The 17,314-nt window shown below is 38.2% G+C and overlaps 1 protein-coding gene across 3 annotated transcripts in view; it reads right to left on the bottom strand.

The window, feature by feature from the left end:
- Positions 1 to 17,314, bottom strand: part of SEMA5A (semaphorin 5A) — a 298,126-nt gene that overhangs the window by 115,693 nt on the left and 165,119 nt on the right. For all 3 annotated transcript variants that reach the window (XM_017738722.1, XM_017738723.1, XM_008637204.2), the window contains 3 exons: positions 8,935 to 9,220; positions 4,864 to 4,999; positions 1,355 to 1,559 (listed from right to left, as the gene is read on the bottom strand). In XM_017738722.1, the coding sequence (XP_017594211.1) occupies positions 1,355 to 1,559; positions 4,864 to 4,999; positions 8,935 to 9,220 (627 nt within the window). The remainder of the gene's footprint in view (positions 1 to 1,354; positions 1,560 to 4,863; positions 5,000 to 8,934; positions 9,221 to 17,314) is intronic.

The raw sequence follows: 17,314 nt of genomic DNA, 5'->3' as shown, positions 1-17,314 counted from the left end.
TACCCTGCTTCCATGAATGATCAAAACCAGACGTACAGAGAAGAATGAAAGTGAAAGGCAAGCACTGATCACAAGGAGCATAGGAGCAATATCTTTTTTTAGCAGCACAAAAAGAACACAGAATCACTCCTGAACACAATTTATTAATGAACTGTGAAGCGTAAAATTTCAGATCCTCATTTGCTGACTCAAACATAAAAGGTAACACACCAAGGGAAACTGAAACCTGAAGACAATCAGAATTATGACAACAGCAATTATTCTTGGGGCTTCCAAAACTGTAAATAATGTAAATATCCCACAGTGCAGTGATAGTCTCTTCATATAAAGTCAATTCTGTGCATGTTTCTGTAACTCAGGTTTGATCAGGAGGCCTCTACAATACAAACATCATTTAGTGTCAGCATGATTTCACTTAAAATGCTCTGATTTACCAACCAGCAGGCTGTTTTGACTAGAACTGGTCAAATCCAAGCACAGTTTTAACCTATCAAAAGCTTTTCTGTTACTTCCTAGCTTTCAAGGAGCACAATGAGACAAACTGAACATTAAGAAACCATTGCTTTGATGAGCTATTCCCGACTAATGTGCATAGGCCCAAGTATTTAAGAACTGTCCTAAGTTTTATGCCATGAGGCTTTAAACACATTAGTCCAATCTACTATTTCAATCTCAGCTGGGGGCATTCTTGTTCTGCAAAAACAATTCTCCAACACCCTCGCTGTTTTTAAGAATGAAATTTTGAACCAAGAAGGCAATAGCTGTAACCAAGGCAATATAAGGTGGAGGGTTGTTTTTCTTTCACTGCTAAGCTTACATATAAATGGGCAAATAATAAGGCAGGGTATAAAACTGCATAATGGATGTCTTAAAAATGAGATGAAAAGGAAAGTTAATAAAATATATTTGAGCAGAAAATTCAGAAATAGAAATAGCAGTAACTGTATTTGCTATTTACGAAATTACTTCTTTATCAGAGGGTCCTAAACAATCTTATCTTGGGCCCTTACTTTGTACCCTCAACTAAGTAAAAAGAACAAAAGACAGTGAAACTTGAGAAGTCCTGTTTGTAGAATGTCCAGCTTTTGACTCCCTCAAGAGCACGCAAGCTTTACAATTTCAAAGGAGAATAGGAAACAGACACCAAAATTTAAGTTCAAAAAATAACATAAAATACATTGTAATGGCTAAATTAATCTATTCATAAAATGTAGAAGATAGAAAAGTGATAGTGTCAAAGAGGAAAAGCTGATGTTCAAGGTGCTGTACACGTATTCCATAAGTAATTAACAGAACATAAAACCCAAAGACCTCATAAACATTTGCAGTTATGACAGCAATGAAGAGTTCGTACCTGTGGCAAGATAGATGATATGGAAAAGCATGTCCTTGCCCTGCACAACATCCACAACCACATGGGAAAATCGGCTGTTGTCTTCCATGAAGTAAGGAATTGGAATAACTGGTTGAACAACTTCGTGCATTAAGAAAAATTTTTGTGCATCTTGAAGATTTCTCTCAGTCAGATTTACATACAAACCCTGGTCCATGGTGCCACACTGTAAACACAGAAAAGTAACATGACTACGTGTGCTAACAATAACAATAGATTTACTCTCTGATTTACAGCACAAGAAAATAAAAGCAAGAGTGTATCTTGCAATGACAATGTGGAATTCGACTTCCAGGTCCCATGTTGGTGCTAACCAGACTGTCCAAGGATTGAGGAAGCTCAGTTTTCCTGCGGCTCCCTAATTCTAAACAATATGGAAGGGCATGAGACTGACCAGCAGAAGTGGATTATGGAAATATTTTGCTATATCCTACATTCACAGGGCAGGAAGGAGAAGAACTACCATTCAAAAAACTAAATTATTTTCTGACTAGTTTTCTTTATAATTTTCACAGACCTCAGTGTTAAAGACAAGTAAGTCCTACCACAGCCAGGGTCTGACAGGAATCCCAGGTGGACATACAACATGCAGTTCTAGAAGCTTCTTAGGACTCTGTCTTAAGTAGCAAAAATGGACAGGGGAGAGCTCTATTAAATATTATCCACAGCAAAGACTTTTTTTCCTTTGAAACTGACCATATTTTAAATCTGAAAACTGGGCTCTTTTCTTACAGGAAAACATCCACGAGCTTCACAGACAAGTTTCAAACACAAATAAACAAAGCAAAATAAGTGGGAGTTAATTTTAACATATTTGTGTTCTTCTGAGGACACAACAGAGAAAGCTTCTTAATGCATGGGAATATATAAACATTCACATATTTACTCAGTCATAATTGCATCAGAGAAGTAAAGCACTGCTTCACAATATTTATCAAATATTTGGGTGATGTGAAAGGCATAACTAAGTCATAATTTTCATTCTGTTTTACTATGTCATAAATTATGCCATGAATTACAGCACAAGCAAAATAATAGTGTGCAAAACCCTACCAGTTATTTTTTCATTATTACCGTGTTTTCAATCCAAAATTGAGTGATCGTTCCAAATCCACAAATGCTAAAAAAAGTCAAATTATTTCTTAATGGGAGATCAGATGATGAAGAATGACTAATTAGCAACTGGAAGGAAACAGTTACTTGCTCTGTATGTCAGACCAGTGAAAAAAATAAACCATGACATAGAAGTAGTTATCTGGATCTATCAAGCAGGAAAAATGCCAGCTGAACACTCATAGTACACTGAAATGCAAATGGTCCTTGGTGTTACGATAGACATTGCTCTGTCTAAAAAGAAAAGCAATGATCTCTGATGAAAATAATGCTCCTCAAAACTGTGACTCCAATAGTATTCTAACATGGAAAGTATTTCATTAATATAATCCAGACTTGGAAATACAATGTCTGATGTAAACTATATCTACATAGCAGTAATCTTCCTTCAAATCACATGCTTCTCTTTGTTGCTGCTGAGTAGGTTAAATACTCAGAGGACAAACCTACTTCTGAGTCTACACAAACAGAACTTCTGACCTTTTATCCTAAGGACTTTACAGAAGAAAAGTCCTTTCTTGGAAGGAAACCAATGACTCACACAAGGAATATATCTCATCTACGTGAAGTGTGTACTCTAAAGCCCCATCAAGTCACAAAAAATGGTTACACCTAGCTCTAAGCATTAGACTAGCTTCTAGTATGCATCACTGCTGCAGTTATGGAGCCAGAAATGTAACAGAAAGTTACAAGGGAGTAAAAAGCAGCATCAGCAACAGAACAGAAGTTGTACATCACTAGAGATACCTAGAGATCAGTTGACATCAATTGCCTTCGATATTCTGTTGTAAAAGGCCACATTACCACTTTTAACACTAGCTCTGCCTTCAAAGCTGTTTGTGGCTCAGTGAGATATGATACAACTGTTGTCACTGTTCTTGTAAATTGAAGTACCAGCTTTATTAAAATCAGCCAGGCCATCTTAGAAATAAATTTCAACACCTGTCCTGACTGGGACTTGGAGACGTGCACTAACAGTACAGCAGAGACTTAAACTGTTTTTACACAGCCATCACACTGTCATCTTTCTTTGTAAGTACCATTCAGTATGGGCTGTTCTCACAGTAATTAACACCACATTAATGCAAGGTTTGTAGGGGGAGTTTAATAAGTTTTATTGGATGTGCTTACTAGTCAGAAAGGTGATAAGATTTTTACATACAAGAATTTTTTCAGGCTTTCTCCTTCAAAAATTTAGCCTCTCTTAGATCTTCTTCCTATGACTATTTTGACAATTCAAGTATTTCTACAACAGGTAAAAAGCTGTATACAAACATAGCTCACTTCTGCAGGCTTCTGGCGTACTTAAATAGAGTCTTGTCACTTGGCTAATGCCGAACATACCACTCAGGAAAGGTATTGTGGCTCTAGAATGTAACCTGTGCCTTATTTTCCTTCATTTGCATGGATCAGGAAGTAATTAAAACTACCTATGATCCCCAATGGGTGATTCTTTTTCATGCTAGCAAAAGATCTTATGACTCTTACAAGCTAGGGAAAGCTGTTCCAGGAGAAGAAGTGAACTTACAAAATTGCATTGAGATTAAGGGAGGGTGAAATGTGGATAAAGGTGAATACACTTAAGCACCTTGATGAAAAGCTATTGTTTTTAATCACTAAATTAATGCTGCTTTTCTTTCCATCTCCCTTGCAAGAAGCACACTCATTGAAATTGTCCTAGTAGGACTGGCGACCATGCAAAAGAAGAAAACAATGGATATCTGCTTACTGAAATGCCCCTTTCTTTCTGTAGACTTCCTCTGAATAACCCACCTTGGACTAACTGCTTTTATACTGTCAGACAGCTGCAGATTATTACACCCTCTGAGGCCAACAACTTCAAATGAGGGGCACAACACATGGCAAATTCTTTTAATCTGACTCTTCAAGGAGTGTGGACTACCTTGCACATGAAAATATATAAAATTCTGACCACTCCTCTTTTACCACCTCCCTCACACTTTCTTTTTTCTGACAGACACTGTTCCATTTGTTAGGTCCTAACAGCACAAATACAATGTAAAACAGAATAGCAGTTTGATCATAGTTCAGACAAGAGTTAACGTCACCTTGACAGATAACTATAGTGTTTTATTTTGACAGAAGATTGAAGTTAAGCCTTTTTCCTCCTACCCTTCAAAGTATATCTGGTTTTCAATCCAAATTATTTTGTGGAAGGATAAAATTAAAATTAAGTATGTTGAAATAAGGGGGTCTCCTAAGCACTTTTTTAAATTTAGGGGTTTTTAAGGTCTTAGGCTACAACATAGTGCAAAACTGGATTCATAAATTATGAACCATACAGTACTTTGAAGAAAGCTCACATAAAATATTGTACTTCTCCCACGTATCCATACCTGAAAATTAGGGTTAGGATTGGGATATGGAAGCCAAGCAGAGCGAGAGTTCTCCTGGTATTTGAAGGGTCCATTAAAGGCCTGAGTTATTGCACTCAGATTGAAAACACAAACTGCTGAGGCTGCTATGCTGTTCCTGCAAAAGAAATAAATACATTAACCTAGGTAATAACATTAAGAAGCCAGTTTGCTGAAAAATAAATAAAAAGGCAATAACTCTTCAATACTTCAAGTAATTAATGAAGCATATATGATCAGCCAGGAGATGATATCTCAAGATAATGATATATGATGAGCTGATTTAGCATAGTCATTGCATTTAAAATATTTTTTGGCCTTACCAAGAAGCTGGTGTGGGGAAAAACTCACAACTTCCTACTTTCTGCTGCTGCTCTAATACCGCGAGGCTATACTTCCACACATAATCACATGCACTAGGGACACCTCTTTTCTAGTTGCAATGTTCAGGAAGACATTATTCTCAGGGTTCAATAAAGTTTCTTCCATACAACAAATGACTGCATGACACAAATAAGGATTTTCAAGGTATGCTATGTCTCTAGACCCCATGGAATCCCTGGACAAGACATGCCCACAAAAATCCTGTCTTCCAAGAGATGTTGTACAGCAAAAAGAATGCAAGTTCCAGAAACCCATCAAGAGAAAACAACTTGGACTGCATACAAGATACCATGTTAAAAAAATAAACATCAATAAATGGCAGCTGGACAAAACATACAATTTCCTGGGTTTGCCTTGAAAATGTGATATTCAAGGCAATAAAGTAATTCTGCATAGTGAAAAGAATATAATCTAATAACTATGAAAGCTCATCATATGGAAAACTACATTGTTCCTTTCCTCATTTTGAGATAATGGAATAAATAATGAAGGTGTCACTTGTACAGATTTCCTGTTGCAGTTGAAACTGCTGGCAATTGATCCACACAGGATTCTTCTCTCTTTTCTTTTTTTTTCCCCCCTTTTTTTTTTTTTTTTTTAAGCTTAGCCTTTAATTTATACAAGACTTAAGAAAACATACTATAATGATGGGAAAAAACCCCAACAAATGAAAAAAGAGTTAGGATACATGGATTAAATACCAGGACAAAAGAGCAATTTACTTTCTTATGCTTGTCACTCTTACTTCAAAAGAAGCCCAAAACCGGAAGTTCCATGCTTACAACTTCTGCAGAATCAATCATCATTGGGGCTGATAAGTCCTTGCTTATATCACTAAATGCATCTCACTAATATTATTAACTGTACCAATGCTTTTCTGAATTTCATAAAGTCCTAAGAGGATATGAGACTCATGTTTACAGATTTTTTGGATAATCTGAAAGAAACAAAATCAGCTTTATCATGAAGCAGTGGCTATAGTGGACATAACAGTCAACCACATATAAAAAGTGCAGGTTCGGCTGTCAGAGAAAGATTTCATTTTTTTCCCTTCACAAATATATCAAAGTATACTAAAAAAAGCATTAAGGTGGAGATAAAGTCATTGCAATTCTGAAGATATTGAGATTGAAGAATTACGAATGCCATTAAGTTAAATCTGATGCTGTGACATGAACAGAAAGGAGTATGTTGTTCCCTGTCACAGGAAACCTTTGCGTTTCTCCACCATCACTTGCAGGGCAGAAAGGTGGATCATATGAGTTCCACAAACTATCTGTGAACAGGTAGTCAGCATGGGGAAATAATCCTAACTCTAAAACATTTCAAAAATGTCCAAAAAATTCAGTTACAACATTAGGGGGCAGGAATTTAAATAGAGCAATCAAAAAACCCTACCCTCAAACAGTTACAATTAATTCCTCTTTGAATAGTCCATGCCTGTTGGACAATCAGAATGTTGGGGCACAGGGGAAGAGGAAAGTAGCAGCAAGGTTTAAAATGCTGTCTACTTCCATGTGGCAAAGGTAGTCTTAACAATATCAAGTCCATTTTCAGAAGAGCCAGGAAGCATCAGGAACATCATTCCCCTTCCATGGCCAAAGCCCTGTGGATTTTCTACAGCAGAATTCCTCTGCTCAGGCTTTTCATGGCAGCAACATGTCTAGGCTTTTTGACTTCTCATGAAAGATTGTGTTGAACAGTGTATGGGGATGCCACCTGACAAATAGCTGTCTTTTGATATATGAATTAACTAGGCAAACAGACCAACAAAATTAACATTACTGATTGAAACAACAGCAAATATTCTTATCCCCAGTAATCTCAAAGTCTCTACTATTCTCCTTATATAAACAGTGGGTTTAGATCCACTATATTACTCCATTGCAGAAACAGGCTGAGCTCATCATCCAATGTCATGAGTTAGGAATTGCCACAGCCTGGTGTAAGCAGCCCATCACTGGTCTTGTTCACAGCCTGAGCTGCCAGCCCAGGGGTGAGCCTGAGTCTGGAAGATGCCTAAATGAGCTTGAATTCATGCTCACTGTCTGGAACGCATAGGGATTGTAATTTGTTGGCATGAACTTGTGAACCTTTCCACCTGGTTAATGGATATTTATAAAAGGTAGGCATCCCTGTGTTCAAGGGTCCCTTACCTGTGTTTTAGGTGCCCAAGGACATTTTAAAATTCTAGACAAAACCGACTGTCTTCGGGTGACTTTATGATGTTGTATCCCCTATCACTCCTCTATGCCCAGAAATTACTTTTGTGCCTTTCTGTGCCTTTAAACTAAGCCTGAGAGGGGGGAGAGAAAAAAAAACCCCAGCAAAACTTTCAAAGCAGTTTACAGTTTGTTTTCAAGGACACAGAGATACAGACTCCTCTGTGTTCTGCTTTCTGCGGTAGAGAGCGGAGGAAGCACTGCTTGCTTTCCAGCCAGCTTTCGGCTTTCTTTTTCTCCAGAGGGAGACAGAGTTGAACTTTTGTTTTCCTGGGACTTTGATTTTTTCCCTTTTTCTCTGCTGGACTGTTTCAACATCAGAACACATCGGGACTTTTTCCACCGAGGTGGAGGCCCTGGAGGAGGGCCCACCACGACCAAGCTCCAAGGAGAGAGAAAGAGAGATCTACAGAAGGACTCTTAAATTTCCCCAGGTTTTCTCTCCACAGCGAGAGGTTTTATTATTTAGCATTATTATCCTTTTCCTGTGTGTTTGTTAAATAAATAGTTTTTATCTCTTTCACTTTCCTTCGAGGAAAATTTCTTTTTTTCCCAAACCTGCTGGGGGAAGGCTGGTTGTAACCTGCCTTCTCTCAGAGGATATTTTTCCTCCAAATTTATCCAAACCAGCACTGACTTACACAGCAAGACACTACAAGAAGGTAAGAGAATCAGAACTCAAAATCTGAAATTGTTCCAGTGTTCTGAACATTGGGCTGCACAACCATAACACAGAGGTCGCTCTTGCTAAGCAGCATTTGAACACCAGTCATCATATGTAAATTAACAAAGTTAATTAACAAAGTTCTGAGATAAATGTCTTATTTTCTATGTTCTTCTAATTTTTTAATATTTAACAAATTTGGATTTTTAAGACAAAATTGTACTTTTTTCTTTTTTTAAAATTTTACCTTATTGATATAACAGGTTTACTTAAAATCAGGTTAAATTCTTGGTTTGACCCTTAAACTCATATAAGGATATGTTAGAGCTAATTTAAAATACATAAGAGCACCTCTTGTGCTCTTTTGGGTGAGATGAGTTCTTTATGACATCGTCAAATTCCATCATGTCAAGTTCATGATTATGTCACATTACAATTATAAAACATTTATTTCATAAATACATAATGTGTTTACATATTACAATACTAAAAAAATTAATTACTTTCTAAGAATAAATGAAGAATATGACAGAATAGTCTTAAACACAACTGGCTCCCTGCTATAAGGAAATCTTATGAATTCGTCCTTCTCTCGTGTTTTCAACAATTCACATGGAAAACATTTGGAACAGATACCTGTTCACAGAAACCAGTGGATTGGGCAAAACAGTAGTTTGAATTTATGATGTTTACTTGGCATATGTAGAAGAAAATAGCTCAGAAGTTCTAGGTTTTGCTGTCATGAACAGCAAGAAAATAAAATATATCATTCAGTTTACTTACACATTAGTGGTAAAAATCCCGTAGATCAAGTCCAGTTCTGGCAGGAAGAAAGTACTCTGAAGTTCATTATAGTAAAATGGAATTTCACCAGGGCGAGAGCAGTTCAGACGAGCTTTCATGAAGGTAGTCCAGGTATCCTCCAGCACAAACTTGCCACCAATATCATTTTTGCACACCCGAGCAGCACGAGAGAAAACTGTTTTCCCACAGTCATGTTCCACTGCATTTTCCCGGAAGAAGAAGTAGGTAAAGTTCCCAATGTCATAAGATGACACAAAATTTGGTTCTGAAAATAACAGAAGGAAAGATCATTTATTGCCTTCTTGTGATACATGCACTCATACTAATGTGGAAGTTGGATTTATCTTCAAGCTTTATATTTAGATAAAGACACTTTTTATTATCCTTTAGGGATATGGCACCATGACATCTGAACAGGCCAGCTCATGTCCAGCTGGGATTGTGAGATACATGATCAGTATGCACTGGGTTTGGCTGGGTAGAGTTAATTCTTTTCATAGTAGCTAGCATGGCACTGTGTTTTGGATTTGTGCTGGAAACAGTGCTGGTAATTCAGGGATGTTTTTGTTATTGTTGAGCAGCACTCACACAGAGCCAAGGCCTTTTCTTTCTCACACCACCCCACCAGCACAAATAGACAGCTGAGCTGCCATTTGGGGTCAAACCACAACACGTGGTCTGACAGGTTCAGCTCTAGGTGTTCACAGAACATGACTGTGCTGGGCAGCGTAGGCCCAGCTCACTGTATTCCACCATCAAAAGTGTCTTGGAGTTTTCATTCTTCACATAAGGGCACAGTGATTTCTTGCAATGTAACTGTTTTATCTTTTAACTCTGTTTCTGCTTTGCCACCATGCCTTTACTCCAGATTAGCATGACAACAGGTAGTAGTTGATGGTGAGTAAAAATGTGCTCAGAGGCTGTAATTAAAAGAAAAGAGCACTACACAAGAATATTTGATGGTAAGATAACTGTATTTCAACTCCGTATCACTTAATGCTTTTTAGAGCTTTACAGACTTTTTCCCCCTTCTTTAAAGAAAATATTGAAAACTGATCAAAATACCCGATGGTGATGATGGAGAAACTAAAGAATACATTTAAAAAAATCTGGAAAGCAACAGATGGCAATATTTTTTGAAAGAAAAAAAAAAAAAAAGGAACAGTGGATACCAAAGACAATAAACATGTGGTCCATTTCCTGTAAGGATGACTAGATCTGAGGAAACTCCATGACCTTAAAAGAAGCTGACAACCTGATGAGTTCTTAAAGGAAAGAAATTTGATACACAGATTTGTGAAGAAGAGCCCCACTTGTGCAAGGAACCATTTTAGAACACTGATACCTCTGAGAAACAAGAAAAAATTTGTTTCTCATTCCCAAATTTTATTCTGAAGTGGGAAAACAAATAAACAAAACTGTTTTAAAAACATCTATTTTGAGGAAACACTTCAAATACAATTTATAGGTGAACATCTATGCACTATTGCATAGAAAAAAGGCTGCTGTAATTCGAAATGCTGTAAGTATTTTACAGGAGTGTTTCAAACCTATCAGAACTTCTGAGGGGCACTAGAAAGGCAAGCAAGCTGGCATTGCCTCACAGCAGTCCAAACTGTCAGAAAACTCTTTTTCAAAGACAGACCAGATCCCAGCTAATATGGCCTCTTGTGCTGCTTCCATCTCTATCTGCTGCGCTGAGAGCTCCCAGGGCAGGTTTTTGGCAGCAATGATTATGAGCTGCCTTGGATGCATGAAGCTGAGCAGATCCAATAGTGCTCTCACTCTTCCCTGTAACTTTCACTCTCTATTTTATGAAGTGCTTCCTTGAGAGCAGTCTGGAACACACCACATTTTCCCCACATTCAGAGCTGCACAGGTATTCTTTTGGCAGATCACAACCCAACAATTTTAAGAACCTGTTGGTACCCTGAGCCTTCATGAGTTACATAGTATCAGTGCATTTGTGTTAAAAAAAAAGAAAAAAAAAGGCAAAATAGTTCGACAGGAGTTATGATATCATTAGAAATAAAACTGCACTGACAATATACAAAGAACTAAACTATTAGTAATGTTAACCCTACTGGAACCTTAAATCTTCGTTCCTTATCTGTGTAAAACTTTCATTACAATAGGGATTTTGCTTCAAAGGTTTCAAAAACCTACTGTGCAAATACTCAAAACCAAGCTGATCCACCCGCAAAACACATTTTGTACAAATGTTAACAAGGAGGCCCTGCCTTTCAATCAGGCCTGAAGATACTTCTCACTGGAGGTCCACTGATATAAAAAAGATCCCTACATTGGCACCATAGGATCTCACTGCAGAGTTAAAAAAACACTATTGGAAGCACTCAGCATAAAGAATGATGAATTACAAAAATAAAACAAACTTCACAGACTATAGGAGTAAAAATAATATGAAATGCATTGAGACTGTGTTCAGCGTTCTTGAAAATCCATGTCAACCTTTCAAAAGACAGTATTTTAAAGTTGCACTGATAATCATAGTACATGTACAAAAATACCTAGTACTCATATACCTAGTACTCATATTTCATGGATTCAAAACTGAGAAACAATATATACATCTGCAAACACCTATGTTTATACTTTATGAACTGATGAAAATGTGACCTGCTGTTGAAACTTGTGAAAACTGCTTTCATTTGCATTAAATGTAATAATCTGAGAGCTACCTTGGGGAATTCAGTGGATGTGGAAGGATTATCATGTCAGACTTTATTTCATTCTCTCTTTGGGAAAAATGAAGAGGGTCACTTCAAAACGTCAAAGGAAAAAGCAGCTTCTCAGCTAGGAAAAAATCAGTTCTTATGTGTCCAAATATTGTGCTGTGAACTGCTATTTGTTGACATGGAGGCCTTACCATGGTAATTTTTTAATGCAGCAAATGAAGTGAATTTCTTGTTTCATGCTGACTTTGCAAATAGTTCTGGAAGGGCAAACACATCTCATTTCTGATTTATCAGATCACCACAACAAGTGCAAGGAGTCTGGTATGTGACAGCAGTTAGTATGAGAATGTCAACCTGTAATAATGTCACGAGTATTGTATATGACCTTTATAGGGTTTTTTATATACTCAATTTATGGATGTGTCAGGCTGACTAGACTTTCCCAAATTAAATGGAACCAGTGGAATCAGGAAAGCAAGAAAATTACTTTGCCGATGTGACCCAACAAGTATCTCCAGTGAACGGCACGGAGCCATGCTACACAGAGGCACAAGCCCAAGCACTGAAAGCACTGGGTGGCTAGTTAGCGCTGCCCCTGGGCAAACACATCACTGCTATTTCTGAAATTTGCTTTCTCAGCACCAATCCTGGGAATCTCTACCATTTCCTTCATAAAGCAGCATGGCTGCCCAACAAGGATGTTTCCCCACAGACTCTTCTAAGTTATTGCAAAAAAGATGACTCAACCATATGAAGCCAAGATGGTGCTTCCACTGGAAACAATAAGATTGTTTTTCTGAAGGTTGGAGACAAACCTACATTGTCTGGGGAGCACAGTCTCTGTTCTTAATGTGAAAGCACTTAACAGGAAGACACAATGATGCCTCTTAGATTACTCTCCTTTTCCACCTGCCAAAGGTGTCATGCATAAGCTTATTTCCTGGGCCTTTTTTATTTAGTGGTGTAGATGCAGTCTGAGTGGGTAAAAGGATGAGAGGAACTGTACAGGAATTTTTCCTGTATAGGAATGGGAAAAAAGCCTAAAAGAGCTCTGTGAGAGCATTTGAGGTAGTCCTGGCCTCTTCTCACTGTCTGAGCTTAGGAGCAAGAAAGTTCTCTTGTGCTCTTTAATCCGTACAACTCCACATCTTCTGAAGCAAGCTAACATGGCTTAATTTACATAGTTAGTGGATGCTGCTGTTCCCAGAGTGAACCAAATGACAGGAAATGATCTAACTTTCTTTAAGGAGGTAACAGCAATTAATCTTAAGGATTTAAAGGTCCAAAGCCTACTCTAAGAAAGTAAGAGCTAAGATTTCCACTGACTGTCCCTGTGAGATGTGACCACTCACATCTGAAGTGCAAGGCATTCAAAGACTCAATCAAAAGTGAAATTAACCCCAGAAATGTTAAAAGAAAGCTAAAATATTAAGTTTTTCTTATCTAGACACAGATCAGATTTTATATGTATATATGCACACAAAATAAGACACACAAAGATATATGAATACATCATATAGTCAAAATCTTAGGAGTTTAGATACTGCTCTAATGTTGAATGACATCTATCTGGACCTTGTTCACTGATCTCACTAGACCAATGAATCACACCATACTGTTGACCTCTAAAGACCCATTTCTTCCACATATTTGTATTCAGCCAAATGCTTAATACCATTAAATCCTAGAAAGACGCATTTGAGTTTTTTTGAATAAACTTCACATTTCAGCTACAAGTGCTCTCCAAAAGAGATGCTGAAAGTAATGGAGAGAATTCAAGCTTCAGATGTGCCAGTGTATATTATTTTCTTTCATCTTATTAACTTAATCAATGAAGTCCAGTTGCAATTGCATTTTGCTATCTCTGTATATTCATTAAGTACATTCATTTAGTTGTAGCCCTTTGCAGCTGTTAGAAAAAAAAGTACAGACTTTGCATTAGGCTGATCAAGGCATCACTCCTCATGAGGGTTTAAGGACAAATTTTAATCACAGCATTTTATACCTCAAAAGAAATACATAACTTGTGGTCATCACAGCTATATCCATCCTCAGGAGCTGAACTGTAAAACGTTAAGTCCATATGAAACTGGCAGAAATGGATTATTAATAGCTATTTTTCCTCTGTGTTTCACAATTACCTAGGAGGCGTGCTAAAAATGCTAACCTGTCATAGAGTAGCTGGCTACCAATCTATTTTGTCTATTTCCTTTGCAATGCCTTAGCTCTCCATGATTTCTTTTATATTCTTTTCCTTTCGCTAAATTGAAAATTTTATAGGTATGGAAGAGCAAGGACAGCAAAATACCCTAAAACTCTGTATCCCAGACATTTTTTTTCCAATCTTCTCTTATACTGCTGATAGATTTTATAATACAATTCAGCATAATCATAAAAGTGGATGCACTCATTACTTTTTTACTGATGTACTCTAATAAATTCTGAAATGCAATTATTTCTCGTCTGAAATATTGTTTTCAAATATGGTATTACCAAATTTCTTATTTTATTTCCTGTTGTTTATTTCAAATAGATCTCCTTCATTTTCAAGGTAAAGTGTTCTTACATGGTATAATACTTTGCAATTTATTATATCATTTTGCTGATGCAAATTTGCCACTGACAAACTTATTCACAGAAGCCATTCTCTACTCTGACTTAACCCTCAATGAGGCCCTTAAAAGGAGTTCAGTGGATTTTATGTCACCTATTTTGACTGCATAGACACCTTGTAAAGCCATGTACACAGGGGCAGGAGGGCAAGGGTGAAGAATACACAGGGATTACATTAATTCACTCAAAACCTCTGCAAGTTTTGAGTATGGGGATCTATCAAAAGATCCAGAAGTTTGGATAGTTACTTAAAATTGAATCCAGAATTCCACATACACAGGATTCTAGTATTCTTTAAAGAGATTTTGCCAACCAGCAGTTATGGTATGGAAAGAAAACCCAGTTATGATGGCTTACCCATTTCTCCCCAAACATTTGCACTGCCATTTTATTTTTTTCCTCTCTTTTAGTTTTACAGGGAGGGTGACAATGAAAGGACTTTCCCTGCAGACCTGCGCATTTGGTTTGCATGGCCAAGCTTTGGTAGCAGGAGGCTACAGGGGTGGCTTCTGTGAGAAGCTGCCAGAAGCTTTCCCCATGTCCAGCTAAGCCAATGCCTGGCAGCTCCAACAGACGGACATGCTACTGGCCAAGGCTGGGCCAATTACAATTGGTGGTAATGCCTCTGTGATAACAGATTTAGGAAGGAAGAAAAGCTACTGCACAGATGTAATTGTGACCATAGAAGAGAGGAGTGAAAGAACGTGAGAGAAGCAGCCCTGCACACACCAAGGCCAGTGGAAGAGGTGCTCCAAGTGCCCTGCAGGCTGTGGTGCAGACCATGGTGAAGCAGCTGTGCTCCTGCAGCCCATGAAGATTCATGGGGATGCAGAGATCCACCTGCAGCCCATGGAGGAGCCCACACTGGAGCAGGGGGATGCCTGAGAGAAGTCTGTGACCCCATGGAAGGCCCATGGAAAGAGGAGCCCATGCTGCAGCTGTTTGTCCTTGAAAGGGACAAATACTTTTTGCACTCTTTGCACCCTGTGAAAGAGTGACCCACGCTACAGCAGTCTGGGGAGAACTGTTCCCTGTGAAGTTTACTCATGCTGTAGAAGTTCATGGAGAACTGTCTCCCGTGGGAGGGACCCCACGGTGCTGCAGGAGAATGACTCCTCTCCCTGAACAGCAGGAAAAGCCATGGGTGATGAACTGACCATAACCCCCATTCCCATTCCCTGTCTCCCTGCACCACTGGGGGAGAAGGTAGAGCTGAGAACGAGGGAGGCATGGGGGGAAGGTGGAGGGTTTTAAGGTTTAATTTTACTTCTCATTATCCTGCTCTGATTTTGTTAGCAATAAATTCAATTCATATCTCTAATTTGAGCCTGTTTAGCCCATGATAATATTTGGTGAGTGATCTCTGCCAGTCCTTGTCTCATGAACCCTTCGTTATATTTTCTCTCCCACATCCAGCTGTGGAGGGGAGTGACAGAGAGGCTTTGTTGGTGAGTGCCTGGAATACAGCCAGCATCAACCCCCTACCACCTGTTCCTCTTTTCCTTCTTCTTTTTTTCTTTTTTTTTCTTTTTAACAAAAAGGAAGCCAATTTCATAATCATCCTCTGTCCCCTCCACCTTAAGGCTTAGTATGTCTGCTGTTGAAATTCCATCTCTGCCTCCAGTATTTCTGTCACAGGATCACACAGAATCACAGAATGAGTCAGGTTAGAACAGGTCATCTGATCCAACCTCCCTGCTCAAGTGGGGTCATCCTAAAGCACATTGGACAGGATTGTGCCCAGACTGTTCTTGAATATCTGCAGTGAATGGAACTCCACAACCTCTCTGGGTAGTCTGTTCCAGTGCACAGTTACTTGCACAGTAAAGGCTTTATTCCTTATGTTCAGTCTCCTCCTGTCTTTGATAAATGCTGGTTTTCATTGTGTTCATGCTCACTGAAATTTGAAATTTTCCACCTTCCCCTGGTTAAGATGCATTTCAGTCCTAAATTCTTTCATTTTCTCTGGGTCACTGTGTATCATAGTTTTGTGCATTAATGATGCCCACACTCCTGTTGTGCCTCTCTGACGCTGGGAACAGATGATCTGCTTGCAGAAGTGTCCTCCTTCCTCATTCAGCCTGTCTGATTGACACCTGACATAAGCAGGCAAGATGATATATAAAAGAACAGACTCCGTCCTCAATAGCCTCCTGGTGTTTCTAATAAATGGAAGGTGGACCTTGCTGTTTTACCTAGGATAGATAAGAAGTAAAAATACCCCAACTACATGGGTAGTGCTTCTTGTCTCTACCATTTCGAACAGGTAAGGAAATGCTATGAAGGTGTTTTGTAGTAACTCAGTCTGGCATTGGAAAAAAGGAAGTCAGGGGAGGCACCTCCATCTCACACCAACTTACTGCTCTCCTACTATGTCACTGCCATCAGGGAGAAGATGTACAAATTGGAAAGGAAAAACACAGCTTAACTGCTCCAATTTTTCCTCTGGTAGCTGTTGCAGTGAAGAAGCCTAAGGACAGGTTTCAAAACCAGCAGGTATTTTCTCTCCTATTTTAGGATACTGGCAAAAATCGATACAAAGGAAAAGAACCCCAACCTCATGGGTTGCTCAACCAAAGAAATGTAATTATTTATCTTCTTGGAAAATAAGCAACAACTAGCAGAATATGCTTTGCATATTTTCAGTCAGGTCTCTTATCTGAAAGAGTACATTGCAAATTCAAGCACACACTGGTTTTGAGTTACATGAAATACTACATAATAAAGAAAAGCTTGCACTATGTAATTACAAGGCTTTTCATTAAAACCCAGAAAAACGAAAGGATAACACTGAATTATTACAGCCATTTCCATTAATCCTTAAAAACAAAATTGAAAGAATTAATTTTTATTCTTAGATCATAAATTGTCTCTACACATCCTACTAGCAGTAAAAGTTGTCTGCTAACAAACAATAATAGGAATTGATTCAGAGCTGTATTAAACCCCACTAACCAAACCACCTTTGTAAGAATTTTACTCTTACTATTACTTGTGAACACTAAAAGTATCTTCTATTGATTAATAAGCTTTTTATTAATGTTTTTAAG

The sequence above is a fragment of the Corvus brachyrhynchos genome, unplaced genomic scaffold, assembly GCF_000691975.1.
Source record: "Corvus brachyrhynchos isolate BGI_N302 unplaced genomic scaffold, ASM69197v1 scaffold23, whole genome shotgun sequence".
NCBI lineage: Eukaryota > Metazoa > Chordata > Aves > Passeriformes > Corvidae > Corvus > Corvus brachyrhynchos.
Note: the sequence above shows the minus strand (reverse complement) of the source record. Positions and strands in the feature narration are given on the sequence as shown.